Source organism: Grampus griseus (genome assembly GCF_964374135.1).
Source record: "Grampus griseus genome assembly, chromosome: 16".
Lineage (NCBI taxonomy): Eukaryota > Metazoa > Chordata > Mammalia > Artiodactyla > Delphinidae > Grampus > Grampus griseus.
The window spans coordinates 22,750,631-22,767,601 of record NC_139010.1 but is presented as its reverse complement, the minus strand read 5'-3'; the positions used below and the strand labels follow the sequence as shown (position 1 = coordinate 22,767,601).

At 36.6% G+C, this 16,971-nt stretch overlaps 1 protein-coding gene across 4 annotated transcripts in view; it reads left to right on the top strand.

Moving 5' to 3' along the window:
* The window catches only part of HERC4 (HECT and RLD domain containing E3 ubiquitin protein ligase 4), a 135,629-nt gene that overhangs the window by 81,563 nt on the left and 37,095 nt on the right, over nucleotides 1-16,971 (top strand). For all 4 annotated transcript variants that reach the window (XM_082673002.1, XM_082673003.1, XM_082673001.1 and 1 more), the window contains 5 exons: nucleotides 1,107-1,166; nucleotides 1,303-1,414; nucleotides 1,951-2,140; nucleotides 3,500-3,672; nucleotides 14,020-14,139. In XM_082673002.1, coding sequence (XP_082529128.1) covers nucleotides 1,107-1,166; nucleotides 1,303-1,414; nucleotides 1,951-2,140; nucleotides 3,500-3,672; nucleotides 14,020-14,139 — 655 coding nt within the window. The remainder of the gene's footprint in view (nucleotides 1-1,106; nucleotides 1,167-1,302; nucleotides 1,415-1,950; nucleotides 2,141-3,499; nucleotides 3,673-14,019; nucleotides 14,140-16,971) is intronic.

Genomic DNA, 16,971 nt, shown 5'->3' with positions numbered 1-16,971 from the left:
TGAAGGTAGTGTAGGTATTTGGGATGAGGGGCTATAGCTGATCAGCTGTTTTTTTAATTCGAAATTATTTTCCCAAACTAAAATTTTTCTTAAAAGCCTGAAGTGTAGTCTTCAGAAAAATAACATTCCAGATTAGATTTACCATCATGTGGAATTAAGAAAGTTAAATGTGCATGTTTATATAAAAAAATTTTTTTAGATAACAAAAAAAAAATTTTTTAGGAACATCAGATTTATTTGATGAATCAGAGGACAGTAGTAATGTTTGAGAGAGTAATAAAGAGGTAAACAGTAATACCTTTATCAAGATTTACTTAATCTTTAGTAATTTATAGAATTCTCATTTATTTTGAATGTTGGTTGGAGGAATGCTCTGTAGCATTAAATACTACATTTTATTTTTTATTAAATAATAAAGGTGATGTGGATTTTATCCACATAAAAAATAAATAAAAGGTGATTTTATTTTTTATTAAAAAATAAAGGGGATGAATGGATAAAGAAGATGTGGCACTATATACAATGGAATATTACTCAGCCATAAAAAGGAACAAAATTGAGTTATTTGTAGTGAGGTGGATGGACCTAGAGTCTGTCATACAGAGTGAAGTAAGTCAGAAAGAGAAAAACAAATACCGTATGCTAATGTATACACGCGGAATCTAAAAAATAAAATAAAATAAAGGGTACGGATGAACCTAGTTGCAGGGCAGGAATAAAGAGATAGACATACAGAATGGACTTGAGGACATGGGGTGGGAGGGGGAAGCTGGGGTGAAGTGAGAGTAGCATTGACATATATACGCTACCGAATGTAAAATAGTTGGCTGGTGGGAAGCAGCAGCAGCATAGCACAGGGAGATTGGCTTGGTGCTTTGCAATGACCTAGAGGGGTGGAATAGGGAGGATGGGAGGGAGGCTTAAGAGGGAGGGGTTATGGGGACATGTGTATGCATATGGCTGATTCGCTTTGTTGTGCAACAGAAACTAAGACAGTATTGTGAAGCAATTATACTCCAATTAAGATCTAAAAAAAAAAAAACCACCAAAGGTGAACAATTAGATTTCTCATTTTGTGATTTTGTGATTTTTAAATTTCTTTTTAGTGAAATAGATGGAACGTTTTCTTCGTCTGGTTGTCTAAATGGAAGTTTTTTAGCTGTTAGGTGAGTGACAATTCTTTGGTATACCAAATTTTTCAAATTTATTATATTAAATAATGTCATTAAAAAGAAGTGAAAAAATTTTAAAGTTGCATTTTATTATTTTCTCTCTCTCTCTCTCTCTCTCTTTTTTAAATAGCAATGATGATCACTATAGAACGGGCACCAGATTTTCAGGGGTTGATATGAATGCTGCTAGGCTTTTATTCCACAAACTTATACAGTCTGATCATCCTCAGATATCTCAGCAGGTTTGTTTTTAAAGCATTTTATATTTGTATTATGTAGCCTGTTGAGTTTTTTATTCCATGTTTTTTTATATGTTTGTGACCTAATTAACTTTACAGTTTCATACACTTTATTGAGATGTCTGTATAATTTTATTTAATATACTAATGTAAGAATTAAAATAGGGTATTATTTTAAACTGTTTGTAATTTAGCTGTCAAATATCTGTAAATCTTTCCAGATGTTCAGAGCAGACTCTTAATTACTTAATATTACCATGTTGGTTAAGTCTGTATAACTATAGATGTAGAGTTTAAATTGAGATATAAATAAAAATCTTGTATGCAAGATTTTTAAAATTCTCTTAGCACTGCTTAGGCATTAATTTTCATTGTTCTCCAAAGTGCATTCATTAATTCATTGTAAGATGGTTTCTTTTTTTTTTTTTTTCCCTTCACCGTTTCACGTTTGCTGTAGTATAAGGTTTTCTTTTTCTTTCTTTTTTTGGAATATGCATTCATTTTAAATGAAGTAGGTTTTACTTTTTGTCAAAATATAGGTGGCAGCTAGCTTGGAAAAGAATCTTATTCCTAAACTGACTAGCTCCTTACCTGATGTTGAAGCATTGAGATTTTATCTTACTCTACCAGAATGTCCCCTGATGAGTGATTCCAACAATTTCACCACAATAGCAATTCCCTTTGGTACAGCTCTTGTGAACCTAGAAAAGGCACCACTGAAAGTACTTGGTAAGAATTTTAATACTCTTTTTTTTTTTTTACAACCTTTTCTCTTTAAATGAAAATGCTCATAACTTCTTTGCTGTTTGAAATTTTGCTACCCTGCTTATTTTGACATTGTCTTAAGGTGAGATAAACCTGTTTTTCAGTTTGTTGCTTTTTGCTAGTCATCTGATGCTAGTTGTTAGAGTTGGAGGCAAAGCATGTTAAATATTAAAATTTTAATCAAGCACAACAGCAGAGACAGTATCGGGAAAGATAAAAACTGTTTTTGGTATTTGCCTTCCTCATCCCCTCCAGAGTCATCTTACTGTTAAAGAAGTAAAGGAGGAGGAGCAATTAAAACTGAACAAACATGGGTATTAAATCCTCCTTGAACTTTATTAACCCTTTGCCTTGTATTTCCCTCACTTGCTAATTTTCTGATGTCTGTGCATGTAGGTGAGATTCCACTGTTTATTTGATCTTATTCCTCTGGGTTTTTGGCCTAAACTTTCCTCACTTTAATTTTTCTAATTGTATAATTTCATCTCTATCTGCTGACCATTATAGTTTGCCTGCTACATTTAGTAGCAGTGCTTTCCTTCTTAATAGTATTTGTTAGGTATGTGAATCTGAGATACATAAGAGTAATAAAATCAGTACAAGAAGTTTTAGTCTGAGGGTGAGCAGAGGAAGCAACAAGCAAGGGGTAGAATCCTGGAATCTGAGGGAATTAGCCAGTGGTTAGAAGAGTGAAGCAGGGACTCAAAAGCATATTGCTTCCATGTTGTCAGAAGTTTTTGTATTCCCTTCTGTCTGCTGCATAAGATTGTCATATTTGTAGTTAATAACTACAAATAGTGAACGTGGGGAAGGACAGACATGGTATACTTTACATTGTTCAGTTTCTGTATTTGATTTTCAGGAGTACCTTGCATTTTTAGGATGGTGCTTCACAATATTTCAACTTTATGTTACGTAAGTTGAAAGATAAAAGTTGGAGAGATCTTTAAATATTGGAGCAATACAGTTTTAAAAGTGTTTTGTTTAAAAATTAAAATCCTAATTTCCAAAGCACTTTTTTTAACAAGTGGTTTTAGTACTAGGTATTAAGTTTTTAATGTAGCTTAGGAAACCAAGAATGCAAATTCAATAGACCTTTCTAACTTTATTTTTGCTTTTGAGAGCTTTTAGAACCGTATTCTTTAACTTGAGGGTGGGGTGGTATCTATAAACCCTAGAAATGTTACGTAAAATACCATATTATGTGTATCTTCCTGAGGTTTTCAAAGGGTTAAGAGCCACTGCTTTCGAAAAACAGTCAGTATGATTTTGAAAATTGTGACTTTTTAAATTTTATTTTGTGTGTTCACCCTTTAATAACAGAAAACTGGTGGTCAGTACTTGAACCTCCACTATTCCTCAAGATTGTAGAACTTTTTAAGGAGGTTGTGGTACATCTTTTGAAACTCTACAAGATCGGCATTCCCCCTTCTGAAAGAAGAATTTTCAACAGTTTTCTTCATACCGCATTAAAGGTTTTAGAAATATTACATAGGGTATGTCCAATGGTCCGTTTATTTTCCTCTCTCCCCATTGCCACTAACAAACTGATGATGTTTATTTTAACATGAATATATTACAGAATTAGATTGACATAAAAGATATAGGAATTTGGAGAAGTTATCTAAATTTTCCTTTAAAAGAAAGAATATATCTATACTTTAGAGCTTTGGTCTTATTTGACTTTGTTAGGCGTTTATGGATAACTTGTCTGTAGTTGGGCAGAACAATAGCATACTAATGAATTAGATTCTCCTTATGTTTTATTTGAAGAACATGATTTGTTAGTTTAAATAATACGCTTTTTGTTATTTATTGATGGTTATAATATGAACGAGATTTCATCCTAGTTGTGATTTTGAACATTTAAACTCATGTTCCTTTTGCTGTTGGGTACTAATAGCTTCAATCAAAGTACAGCCTTTGAAACAGATGACTAACTTGAAATTGGAACCATATATAATTCATTAATTTGCCTATTGTTCTTTCCTGCCCTTCTTCCCAGTGGAAGAAATAGTCCCCTTTACACTTGTAGCAGTTCAAAGTTATATGAAGAAGTAGAGTCTCAGCTGTTTAATTAAAGATGGATTTGAGACATCCCTGACAGCTGGTAGGTATATCTCTGTTGTGCCATTTGGTATTTTTAAGATGCTATTTTGGGAGACATGACCTAAGGGAGAAGGATATGTTTCTAGCCTCTAGAATGACTGAAAAACCCATATGAACCATTAATCTTTAGTTTCCTCCCCTTAACAGCTTCTTTAGTGTTTTCACACCCTTCTTGCCTGGTACTAAGGTAAATGATAAAGGGTAAAGGAGATAAGTCCTTCTGTTCTCTGTAAGAAAGAACTCTTATGGACCATTAATTTTTTCCTTTTTATTCTTTTAATGAAGTTCCTGGGTACTTTCTCAACTACTTCTTGAACTTTTTTCTTTTGTATTTAGTATGTCTAAGCTCTCTAGAAAAACAAGTCATTTCTCTTATTATAACTGAAGATATGATAGCCATTTTTTTCATAGGGGGAAATAAGTCATTCTTATGTTTGCCTTTCCCAGTCCAAGGCTTTCTTGCAGCACTTTAGGGTTAACTGGATTCTGCAGTAAACTGCTGTTAAGATCTTCTGTTGTTATGGAATGGGTCTCTACTTTTCTTTATGCCTTTTGTCTAGGATTCAAGAGGTTGATTAGATTCTTTCTTTCCTCTGGATTCTCTTTTCCTACTACTTCAGTGAACCATCCTTTGTCAGCAGGACCCTCTTCCCAAATAATTATTCATCCCCCCCCTTTCTTATCTGCATTACCTCTTAAAAAAATTCTTTTTTCCCTTAGCTGTGTCTTTTTCTACAAATGAAAGTGAGGGAAGGAGAAGTGGAGGAGGAAATTGAACCTTTTGTCTTTCATAATTACAGACAGAACTTGAGCAAGTAATTTATGTGCCTGGCTCAGAAGCCTCAGTCTCTGTTGAGGAGAACCTTATGGGGTTCCATCTCCAGAGACCTTTTTGATGGAGCCATGCTAGAACAAGGATCCTAAATTATTGCTAGCTGAAAGGGAAAGGAAAATAATGTAACAGTGGCCAAGGTTAGAAACCTCCATCGTACACTAATTCGTGTGAGCACTTTACGTATATCCCTCATTTAACTTTTTAAACTCTTTACAGTTATATTTTGACCCTTAATCTGAATATCAATGGTCATAAACCAGTAAGTAGCAGAGTTGAAATACAAATCCAAATCGACTTCCAAAGTCCCTGCTGTTTCTAATGTACTTCTGTATCAGCAGATATAGTAATATAATATGTTTAGATGGTTCTTTGCTTTTATTTTATGTCCCTAGATCTAGAGGCTTATACTTCCAGATCACAGATAGCATTGTATTGTTAAAAAAAGACCATGGGGCTTCCCTGGTGGCACAGTGGTTGAGAGTCCGCCTGCCGATGCAGGGGACACGGGTTCGTGCCCCGGTCCGGGAGGATCCCACGTGCCGCGGAGCAGCTGGGTCCGTGGGCCATGGCCGCTGAGCCTGTGTGTCAGGAGCCTGTGCTCCGCAGTGGGAGAGGCCACAGCAGTGAGAGGCCCGCGTACTGCAAAAAAAAAAAAAAAAAAAAATTTAACTCGATCTGTGCTGCTTCTTATCAGTGTGATTTTGAACAAGTCTTTGTCTTTATCACATATGCAAATGGAGAATCATCTATAAAATAAGGATTGAAATAATGGCCTGATGGTTTCCCAGGATTGATGTATTGTTTAGATTACATAATATGTATAATTATTATACATTCAGAGATTTTGTTATCACCACCACCATTTGGATGGGAAATTGCTACTTTTATCTTGATTCATTTGGTCATGAGGAAACTGAGTTCCTGTTTGAAGTTGTTAAATACTCAAAAGCAGGGTAATAATGGTATCAGTTTCATAAGCATCTCTTACTGGGAGTCCTTAGGACAATCATTTATCTTTCTTTTACCTCTTACATTGGAGAAAACTTTACTTGATCCTAATCTGTCATAGATAACTGTGGATATTCACTATCAGAGATGATTCATTTTCATCTTTAGTGGAACCTAAATTGCTAATCAGAGATTTGTGTTTTTGAAGACACCTTATGTCTGACAACTGTATATATTTCTTCTCTCTGCTCCATGGTTAAGAATTAGGAAAAGTTTCTCACACAATTTCCTTCTTGACCTAATCCTGGAGCAGGATTAGGAACTATAGAACTGGACTCTATTTCCTGATCATTTCAGGATATATGAATGACTTGTTTCTCCCTTATGACATGTCCTTTGGGAAGCTTTGAATTAGAAATTATTCACAGTGCTCCAAATGGCATCACAAGAAAGATAATTTTGGTACCTGCTGTCAGGAATGGATGTATTACCACGTAAATGAGTTTGCTGGCAAGTAATTGTGTTATTTAGTAGTTTCTGAGTTTTCACACAGTACCTTATAGAGATATTAATAATGACAAAAGAAAAGACTTACTTTGACTAGCCTAAGTGCTACGTATCATGTTAATCTTCTAAGTCAGTGATTTTCAACCCCCCCTTTTTTTTTGCAAGGAACCCTTAAATAAACCCAAACATATAAGACATATGTATACTACCATATTCCTCCTCTGAACTCACGTTTATAAATCAGAATACTAAATTGTAATTAAAATGCGAAATGTTATGATCAAACATACATAGTTTTTATTTTGTACATTTTGGGCAGTAACACTGATTGTATAGGTTGTTTTGAACTTCTACCATATGATTTCTTTTTTATTCATTTTACAGATATTTACTGAGTGCCTATTATGTGCTTATCATGGTACTAAACAGTAGTGATGCAGTGACAAGGAAAAGATGTGATTTCTGCCCTTGTTAAGATTATAAATGTAGGGACTTCCCTGGTGGTCCAGTGGCTAAGACTCCACGCTCCCAGTGCAGGGGCCTGAATTCAATCCCTGGTAAGGGAACTAGATCCCACATGCTGCAACTAAAGATCCCGTGTGCCGCAACGAAAATCCCGAGTGCCGCAACTAAGACCTGGTGCAGCCAAATAAATAAATATTTTAAAAAATGCTTAAAAAAAAGATTATAAGCATTTATGATGCAGCATGGTAAGTGCTAGATTAAGGAAAATGAAGGGTGCTATGAAAACACATAGGAGGGCACATAACTCGGAAGAATTAAAGAAGACTTTCTGAAAAAAATAATGTCTTGTCAATCTTACCTACCATACAAATGTATTTTTATATATATTTTTTAAACTGTTGATTTTATATGTAAATGTATATCCACGTCTTTTGGATCAGTCTTCTGTTCAGTGCCTAATTTCCCTATTTTTAAAGCAATATTAACTGATTTTATCTTTAGTTATTAAATCACTGTGTCTGAATTAACTATCAGCCATCATTTCCCACCAAGTCTTAAGCTTGACTGAAATTTGCTTGTTCCTGAACCAAACCTGATTTCTAAATTGTTAGTTTTTATTCTAACATAGCATTTCTTTTCAAAAACATGTGTCATATCTGCAGGATGTAAAAACTGCAAACACTGGTTGCTATTGGTGAAAGAAAATTTACCTTTAAAAATAAAAAATATTCCAGATAAAGAAAAGTATGTATCAGAGGTCAGTGGTACATGAATCATTTTCAACAAGAGTCACTAAAACTTTTTAAAACAAATTTATTTGTTTGTTTGTTTAATTAATTTATTTATGGCTGCTTTGGGTCTTTGTTGCTGCACGCAGGTTTTCTCTAGTTGTGGTGAGTGGGAGCTACTCTTCATTGTAGTGTGTGGACTTTTCATTGCGGTGGCTTCTCTTGTTGCGGAGCATGGGCTCTAGGCACGTGGGCTTCAGTAGTTGTGGCATGTGGGCTCAGTAGTTGTGGCGCTCAGGCTCAGTAGTTGTGGCTCACGGGCTTAGTTGCTCCACGGCATGTGGGATCTTTCCCGACCAGGGCTTGAACCCCTGTCCGCTGCATTGGCAGGCATATTCTTTTTTTTTTTTCCTTCGGTACGCAGGCCTCTCACTGTTGTGGCCTCTCCCATTGCGGAGCACAGGCTCCAGATTCGCAGGCTCAGCGGCCATGGCTCACGGGCCCAGCCGCTCCGCGGCATGTGGGATCTTCCCAGACCGGGGCACAAACCCGTGTCCCCTGCATCGGCAGGCGGACTCTCAACCACTGCACCACCAGGGAAGCCCGGCAGGCATATTCTTAACCACTGCACCACCAGGGAAGTCCCAGGCGTCACTAAATTTTTTAAGTGTCCAATGTAATATAAAAGTTAATGTATATATTTATAGAGATAAATATTAGAGAGGGAAAAGCAAATGAGTTTTTGTGTGTAATTATTGGGTATGTTTTCTTTTTTGGTAGAAAGAGTTTGGCTGTAGGGCAAGGGTCTGAAGACTTTTTCTATGAAGGGCTAGATAGTAATATTTTATACTTTGTGAGCTGCGTGGTTTCTGTTACAGCTGCTCAACTCTGTCTTATGTTTTTGATGCTATTGTAAATGATAATTAAAATTTTTTATTTTCTGATGCTAGTATGGAGAAATTTAGTTGAGTTTCTATTGTTAGTGTGGCAAAATTTAGTTGAGTTTTCACCTTGTACTCTGTGACCTTGATAAATCAATTTAATATTTCTCTTATAGATTAATTTGGATTTTTTATGTGCACATTCATGTTATTTTCTTGCCTTATTTTATTGGCTAAGACTTCCCAGTACAGTGTTGAATATAAATGGTTGCAGTGGACATTCTTGTCTAATTCTTCATCTTAGAAAGAAAGCATTTAATATTTTACCCATAAATATGATGTTAGCTGTAGAGTTGTGTTTTTGTTTTGTTTTCTTTTAAGGTGGGCTTTATCTGTTTGAAGAAGTTCCCTTCTATTCCAGGTTTGCTGGGTGTGTTTATTATGAAGGGATGTTGAATTTTGTTAGATACTTTTTTCTGCATCTATTGAGATGAACAATTATTTATTTATTTTGCTTTTTTTCTGAAATTTAGTGAAATTCATTTATATTTGAATGTTAAACCAGTCTTGCATTCCTGGGATAAACTCCACTTGGACATTTTGTATTATTTTATATATATTGCTGGATTTAATTTGCTCATATTTTGTTGAGTGATGTTGATCTAGTCAGTTTTGTTTCTCATCAGCTTTTAATTTGCTCATATTTTGTTGAGCGATGTTGATCTAGTCAGTTTTGTTTCTCATCAGCTTTTTAGTATCAGGGTTATCCTAATTCATAAAGTGAATTAAGAAATGATCTATCTTTCTCTGTTTTCTGAGTTTGTTTAAGATTGGTATTATTGGGACTTCCTTGGTGGCACAGTGGTTAAGAATCCTTCTGCCAGTGTAGGCGACACGGGTTCAAGCCCTGGTCCGGGAAGATCCCACATGCCCGTGGAGCAGCTGGGCCCGTGCACCACAACCACTGAACCTGCGCTCTAGAGCCTGCGAGCCACAACTACTGAGCCCATGTGCCACAACTAACTGAAGCCTGTGCGCCTAGAGCCCGTGCTCTTCAGCAGGAGAAGCCACTGCAATAGAAGCCCATGCACTGCAACGAAGAGTAGCCCCCACTCACCGCAACTAGAGAAAAGCCCGCACGCAGCAACAAGAACCCATTGCAGCCAAAAATAAATAAATATATAATTTAAAACAAACAAAACCACTTAGATATGTCACCTCTTGGAAAAAAAAAAGATTGGTATTATTTCTTCCTTAAATGTTTGATAGAATTCACCAGTGAAGCTATCTTGGCTTGGAATTTTCTTTTGGGAAATTTAAAAATTTAATATTAAATTTAAAAAATAAATAGAGTGTAATTTATGTTTTCTGTTTCATATCTTTCCTTTCCTCTACTTGATTTGTCCTTAATTTGATCATCATTTTCCAGGTTCTTAAAGCTGAGGCTTTTTTTGGGGGGGGGAGGGGGGTGCTGTGCCATACAGCGTGTGGGATTGAACCCCAGGCCATGGCAGTGAAAGTGCTGAGTCCTAACCACTAGACCACCAGGGAATTCCTGAGCCGAGGCTTATTAGATCATTGATTTTAGACCATTTATTCTAACATCATTTAATGCTATAAATTTCCTTCTATGCTCTACTTTACCAGAATTCCACAAATTTTGATGTATTGTGTTTTTATTTTCATTAAGTCATCTCTGAGTCTGGCTCTGTTGATTACTTTGTCTCTAGACTTTTTTATGTGGTCTTTGTTTTATTTACTTATTTGCTTTTTGATATGTGTCACAATTTTTGGTTGTCTGTAAAATAGTAAACGCTGAAGTAATTAGATTTACATCCTGTATGTGTATACCTCTTATGTGGTTGTTAGTGTAGGGATTTAAGCCAATCTAATCTGCAGTTGAACTGGAATTGAGTTTTTAGTTTGCTGTAGTTAACTTCATTGCACTGGAGACCTCAGATTCCTCTAATATTGTCTGATGCTTAAGGTGAAGGTGAAATGTCAAAGATTTCTTCTCAGTGTTTGTGCTTCACTCTGCATGCCTGCTCCAAAGAGGGATTTCTCTCCCCACTTTTGCCCCTCCTCAGTGGTGAGCTGGTGTTGCTTATTACTTAGTGCTTTCAAAATTGGTAGAGGAGAAGGGACAGAAAAAGTTCTTTGTTATTGTGGTATAGTGTTGGTCTTAGGTAGATAGCTGGGTGTATACCAGGGTCTCGGGGATGGGATTTTCTCAGAGTTTCTGCTCCCACCCCCAGCAGTAGAGAGCCTCTAGCGCTACTGATACAAGATTCTGGGCTCAGGACAGTTCTTGTCCCCCTTCTTCCCAAGGATTGAGGATTTTTCCCCTCTTCCAGCAACATGGCATAGAATTTGCTTCCCCTTCCTCAGTGGCTTAAAGTTTTTGCTTTCTCTATGTGAGAGAAGGATCTGGACGGGGTGGCAGGCCTTGTTTCTTTCTCACAGAGGCAGCCAATGCCTTGCACCACTGAGAGAGTCTCTTGATCTCCTGCCCTGTTTCCACTCATCCTCCTGGGCACCCAGTAGAGGTCTGTGTCAAGAGTCTATGAGTGAGTGCAAACTGTCTGAGGCTCCCGGGGGTTTTATCCTCTCAAGTTATCCCATACTCAGCCTTAAGCAATTTCTTAGTTTAGCTGATTTCTTCTTCGCTGCTTGTATGACAGTGCTAAACTTCCTCTTGCTCTGCCATGGTGACCCATTTCTTTGGAAGTATCTGTCCATCCTTGGACTTCAGGCTACTTTGTTATCTTGTGACTTTAGCTCTCTGATGGATACAAGGAGAGTTTGGGGGTAATTTAGAAGTGTTTTAATTGCCAGTTTTCTAGGATTTTCCAAATATATTTTTGTTATTGACTTTTAGTTTATTTCTGTTGTGGTCAAAGAACATACTTTGTATATGTTGGATTTTTTTAACGATATTTATTAAGGCTTGTTATATGGTCCAGGTTATGATATATGTTAGTGAACATCCCATGTACAATTACTGGGTGGAATGTTCTATTTTTTCTTTCCATTTTATTGGGATATAACTGACATATAGCTCTGTATAAGTTTAAGGTGTACAGCAATAATGATTTGACTTACATACATTATGAAATGATTACCACAATAAGTTTACTCAACATCCATTATCTCATATAGATACAACATTAAAGACATAGACAAAAATTTGTTTCCTTGTGATGAGAACTCTTAGGATTTACTCTCTTAACAGCTTTCATACATATAACATACAGAAGTGTTAACTATATTTATGTTGTTTTACGTTACATCCCTAGTATTTATTTATCTTATAACTGGAAGTTGGTACCTTTTGACCCCCTTCATCCACTTCCCCCTCCCCCCACCCCCACCTCCGGTAACCACAAATCTGATCTCCTTTTCTGAGTTTGTTTTTGAAGTACAGTTGACCTATAACACTATATTAGTTCCTGGTGCAAAACATAATTTGATATTTCTATACGTTTCAAAATGATTGCCATGGTAAGTCTAGTTGTCATCTGTCACCATACAAAGATATTGCATAATTATTGACTATATTTCCCACACTGTACACTTTCATACCTGTGATTCATTTATTTCATAACTGAAAGTTTGTACCTCTTTATCTCCTTCACCTATTTCTCTCCTGCCCCCACCTCCCTCTCTTCTGGCAACGAGTTCAAGTTGGTTGAAACTGATGTTCAAATCTTCCTTACTTACTGATTTTGCCCTTCTTTTTTTTTTTTGTAAATCAGTTACCAAGAGAGGGGTGTTAAAACTTCTAACAATGATGGTGGTTCTGTCAATTTTCCCTTCTTGTATTTTGAAGCGCTGTTATTTGGGGTTGTCATGACTTCTTGATAAATTAATTCTTTTATCATTATGAAATGTACCTTTTTTCCCCTCTGGAGATGCTTGTCTTGAAATGTACTCTTAAGAGTAGCCTCCCAGTTGCTGCTTTCTGTTGGGGTGTTGTCCGTCCCTGTCCCCCCACCCCAAATCTCACTTGTGCTTTCATGGTTTAAGAGTTAGCCAAAGAGGTGGGGGGGATTTACATGCAGATTTGGGGACTTTGTCCTCAGGATTCCTTTCTGGGATTTTTCTTCCTCATTGTCTGCCATGTTGGCAGCTTCAATCTCACACTTCTCTGTCTGATAAAACTGTTGCTTTCTGCATGTGCTACATCCCCTACCCCTTATGCTGCTTTGGAAGTACTCCCATGTTAAAAAAAAAATGTGGTTCTCAACATGTGCTTTCCTTCTTTCAAAGATTGTGTTCATTCTTGTTTCTGCCTGCTTTGGGTTGATCGCCAGTGTTTTTTTTAATATACTGTTCAGAGATTATAACTGTTATTGTCAGGAGGATTAGTCTGATAAAAAGTACTCTGCCATATCCAGCACTAGAACTCTTGTAGTTTCTTTTAATTTAGAATAACCCCCACCTTTCGATCTCATTACCTTGACTTTTTGGAGAGTCCTGGCCAGTCTTCTTGTAAAGTTCCTACAATTAGGATAATTGTCTGTTTCCTTATAATGATGTTTAACTTGTTCCTCTTTTCCTGTATTTCCTATAAACTGGAATTTGAATCAAGGACTTGACTAGATTCAGGTTAGACATTTTCTTGGTTCACAGATAATGTCTGTACTTCCTGTTGCATTATATCAGCAGGAAAATTTTTTTTTTTTTTTTTTGGCCGTGCTTCGAGGCACGTGGGATCTTAGTTCCCTGACCAGGGATCGAACCTGCGCCCCCTGCAGTGGAAGCACGGAGTCTTAACCACTGGACTGCCAGAGAATTCCCAGCAGGAACATAATATTTGATTGTCCCAGTATGGGTGGTGGTTAGTTTGATCACTCAGTTAAGGTGGTGGTCTCCACTGTTAAGACTTGTTTTTCCTTTTGTAATTAGTAAGTAATTTTCTAGTATGGTAATTTGCACTGTCTTCATTTTTCACATCCTACCCAAATGTCATCCTCTTAGTTTATTATAATCAGATGCCACTATTGAGTGATGGTTAACAAGCATTAGCTATTCTTACTATTATTTAAGTCCCATTCCCAACCAGAAGACTTTATAGTTTCTAGTCTTTGTATAATATATATACTTATGGTACATATCTCCTATTGTGTGGTGGTTACATAAATATTTTTTAATGGATTTTGAGATACTAAATACAGATATCACATCTTATAAATCTTGGTGTTTCCCGTAGCACTTAATTAGCATTTTGCATATGGTAGGCACTCAGTAAATTATTCTTTTATAGGAAGAGAAAATAGCTAAGAAGTCTCAATTCTATTTAAACATTTTTCAGTCTCTTTCTTAGGTACTGGTTAAATTTAATGTTAATTACATTTTTGTTTTTTGTAGGTAAATGAGAAAACTGGACAGATTATACAATATGATAAATTTTATATACATGAAGTACAAGAATTGATAGACATACGGAATGATTATATCAACTGGGTCCAACAGCAGGCCTATGGAATGGTATGTTTCCTATTGCATTTTATGGTTTCATTTTTATGTATCATTTGTTCTAATACAAAAGGAACAATTGTGTATTTTTGAAACAACAAAGCTTTTTCAGAGCTTTTATTCAGAGCTCATTTTTTAAATAAAAGCATATTGCAAAGGAGCAGTTATATATTATACAGTATTTATAAGTAAGCATTCTGCTCTTATACCAAAGCCAAACCAAAGAGATAGATTACACTTTTCTACAGAAAAATGCAAATATGACTTATTTTTCTAAGTCTCATTTATTTTGCATGAGGTTGTCTCTTAATTCTCTAATGTTGAGGATACTGGAGTCTCTGATACTTGAACTCTAAGAACGTATTAAAATTGTGAGATCGGTGCCTCAGAACTACCAGAAGTGAGCTGTGGTACCATTGATTCTAGTTTTTATTTTTCCCCTTTTATGTGCTTAATTTGATTTCAGTTTTTTGGCATACCTCCACAAGTGCCACATATTTCTTTCCATGTGGCTAAGTCTCTAATAACTAGATACTTAATTAAAATAATAGCATAGGGACTTCCCTGGCCGTCCAGTGGTTAAGACTCTGCACTTCCACCGCAGGGGGTGAGGGTTCAATCCCTGGTCAGGGAACTAAGATCCCACATGCCGCATGGCCAAAAAAATAAAATAAAAATAAAACTAATATCATAGTCTTATAAAACTTTAATTAGTCACACAAAATTTCAATATAGAAATTGCTAAGCAGCTAGATATAAAACAGGTTTAGACTCTTATTTGCTAACCATTATAATATACTTAAGGCCAACTTTTCCACCCCTGAAGCAGGTAATTTAAGCAACATGCTTGTAACAGTTCTAGGAAGGTGAATAGCCTTTCATTGCTTGCTAGGTACCAACTGCAAGCTCCTTGTGGATAGGCACTCTGTCAGTTTATTCACCAGCACTTCTTACAGTATCTCAAATATGTCTAGTAGGCACTTAGAAAGTACAGTAGTTTTTGAATGGCAGTGCAGTTAGTGCATGCTGTTTTTAGGATGCTCTTACCTATAGGAATCAGGTCACTTCTAGTACATGTTTGCTTCCCTAGATACTTGGATCTGGATTGGGAGAGATTTGTTGATTTTATTTTTTCCTGCAGAATCACTAGGAGACTCAGTCAAGTTTACAAACATCCTACAGATTTATGTCTGCTCATTTGCATATTCAACAAATACTTATTAAGACTCTCCTTTGTAACAGGCACTTATTTAGGTATAAGAAATACAGTGATTAACCAGATGGATAAGGCCCTGTTCTCATGAAACTTATAATCTAGTGGACAAGATGGATAGTAATCAAGTAAAGCAAAAAAAAAAAATAAAAGCTTATAATATGCACTATATAGAAAATTAAAATAAGAGAAGGTAATAAAGACAGGATGGGGCTTCCCTGGTGGCGCAGTGGTTGAGAGTCCGCTTGCCGATGCAGGGGACGCAGGTTCGTGCCCCGGTCCGGGAAGATCCCACATGCTGCGGAGCAGCTGGGCCCGTGAGCCATGGCCACTGAGCCTGCGCGTCCGGAGCCTGTGCTCCGCAACGGGAGAGGCCACAGCAGTGAGAGGCCCGCGTACTGCAAAAAAAAAAAAAAAAAAAAAAAAAAAAAGACAGGATGGTTTCTTGTGATTGGGTAATCAGAAAAGTCTTGTCTAATGAAGTATGATCTGTAATCTAAATGACAAAAAGCAGCCATGTAAGATCAGAGCAAAGAAAATTTCAGGAAAAATTACATCTACTAAAAGACCTTAGGTGAGAGCAAGCTTGTCATGTTTGAAGAATAGAAAAAGGCCAGTATGGCTAAAATATGGGAATGGGGAGAGTTCTGGGAAAGGATCAGAGAAATGGGCAGGTGCCAGATCATGCAAGGTTTAGTAAATTAGGATCGGGGACATGGATTTTATCTGAAGTGTTATGGTAAGCCATTGGAGGGTGGTAAGCAGGGGGTGAATACTGTACAGTGTAATTTATATTCTGAAATAACCACTCTGTCAGCTTTGTGGAAGATGGAGTGAGGGGAATGGAGTAGATAAGGGGAGAGAAAATGATGGGTTTGACTAGGATTGGTAGTTGTATAGATGGAAGATAGAAATGGACTTGGGTACCTCTTGGAGGTAAGACGGCCAAGAATTGCTGATGGATATGAGATGAGGAAAGGAGAGAAATCAACAAAGGAGGTTAAGAGAGGTAGGAGGAAAACTAGGAGAGAGTTGTGGGAACCAAAATTGAAAAGTGAAGGAGAAACCATATTGAACGCTGCTGAGAAATAGGATAAAACCATAGAATTGATCAATGCATTTGGTTACGTGAAGATCATTGGTAACCTTGATAATGCGTCTAGAGTAAGTATGCTTAAGAGAAATTTAGGGGTGAGGATAGGGAACAAAAGCCATAGGCAGTACTCTCAAGAAGTTCTGTGCTGAAGAGAAGGGAGTAAAAAAGTAGGGTGGTTAGCTGGTGTCAAGGGACAACAGTTTTTTAAGAAAGAAAATACTTGACCTCTGGAAAGCTTTGAATAAATATTTCCTTTTTCCTTCCCTATTTAAACTAAAGCTCTCACCTAGATAAAGCTTTTCAAACTCTTCCTCCAGTGAACCCCTAAGACAGGAGAAAAAACATATTTCTTGAGGTTATTAATTTTCCCTCTGCAGGATTTATGTGAAGTCTCATATTTTATCTTCAAGAGAATGCAAATTTGGGGCTTCATAAATATTTACTGCAGGGGGGTGGTGATATGATGAATTAGGAGATTGGGATTGACATATATACTCTAATATGTATAAAATGGATAACTAATAAGAACCTGCTG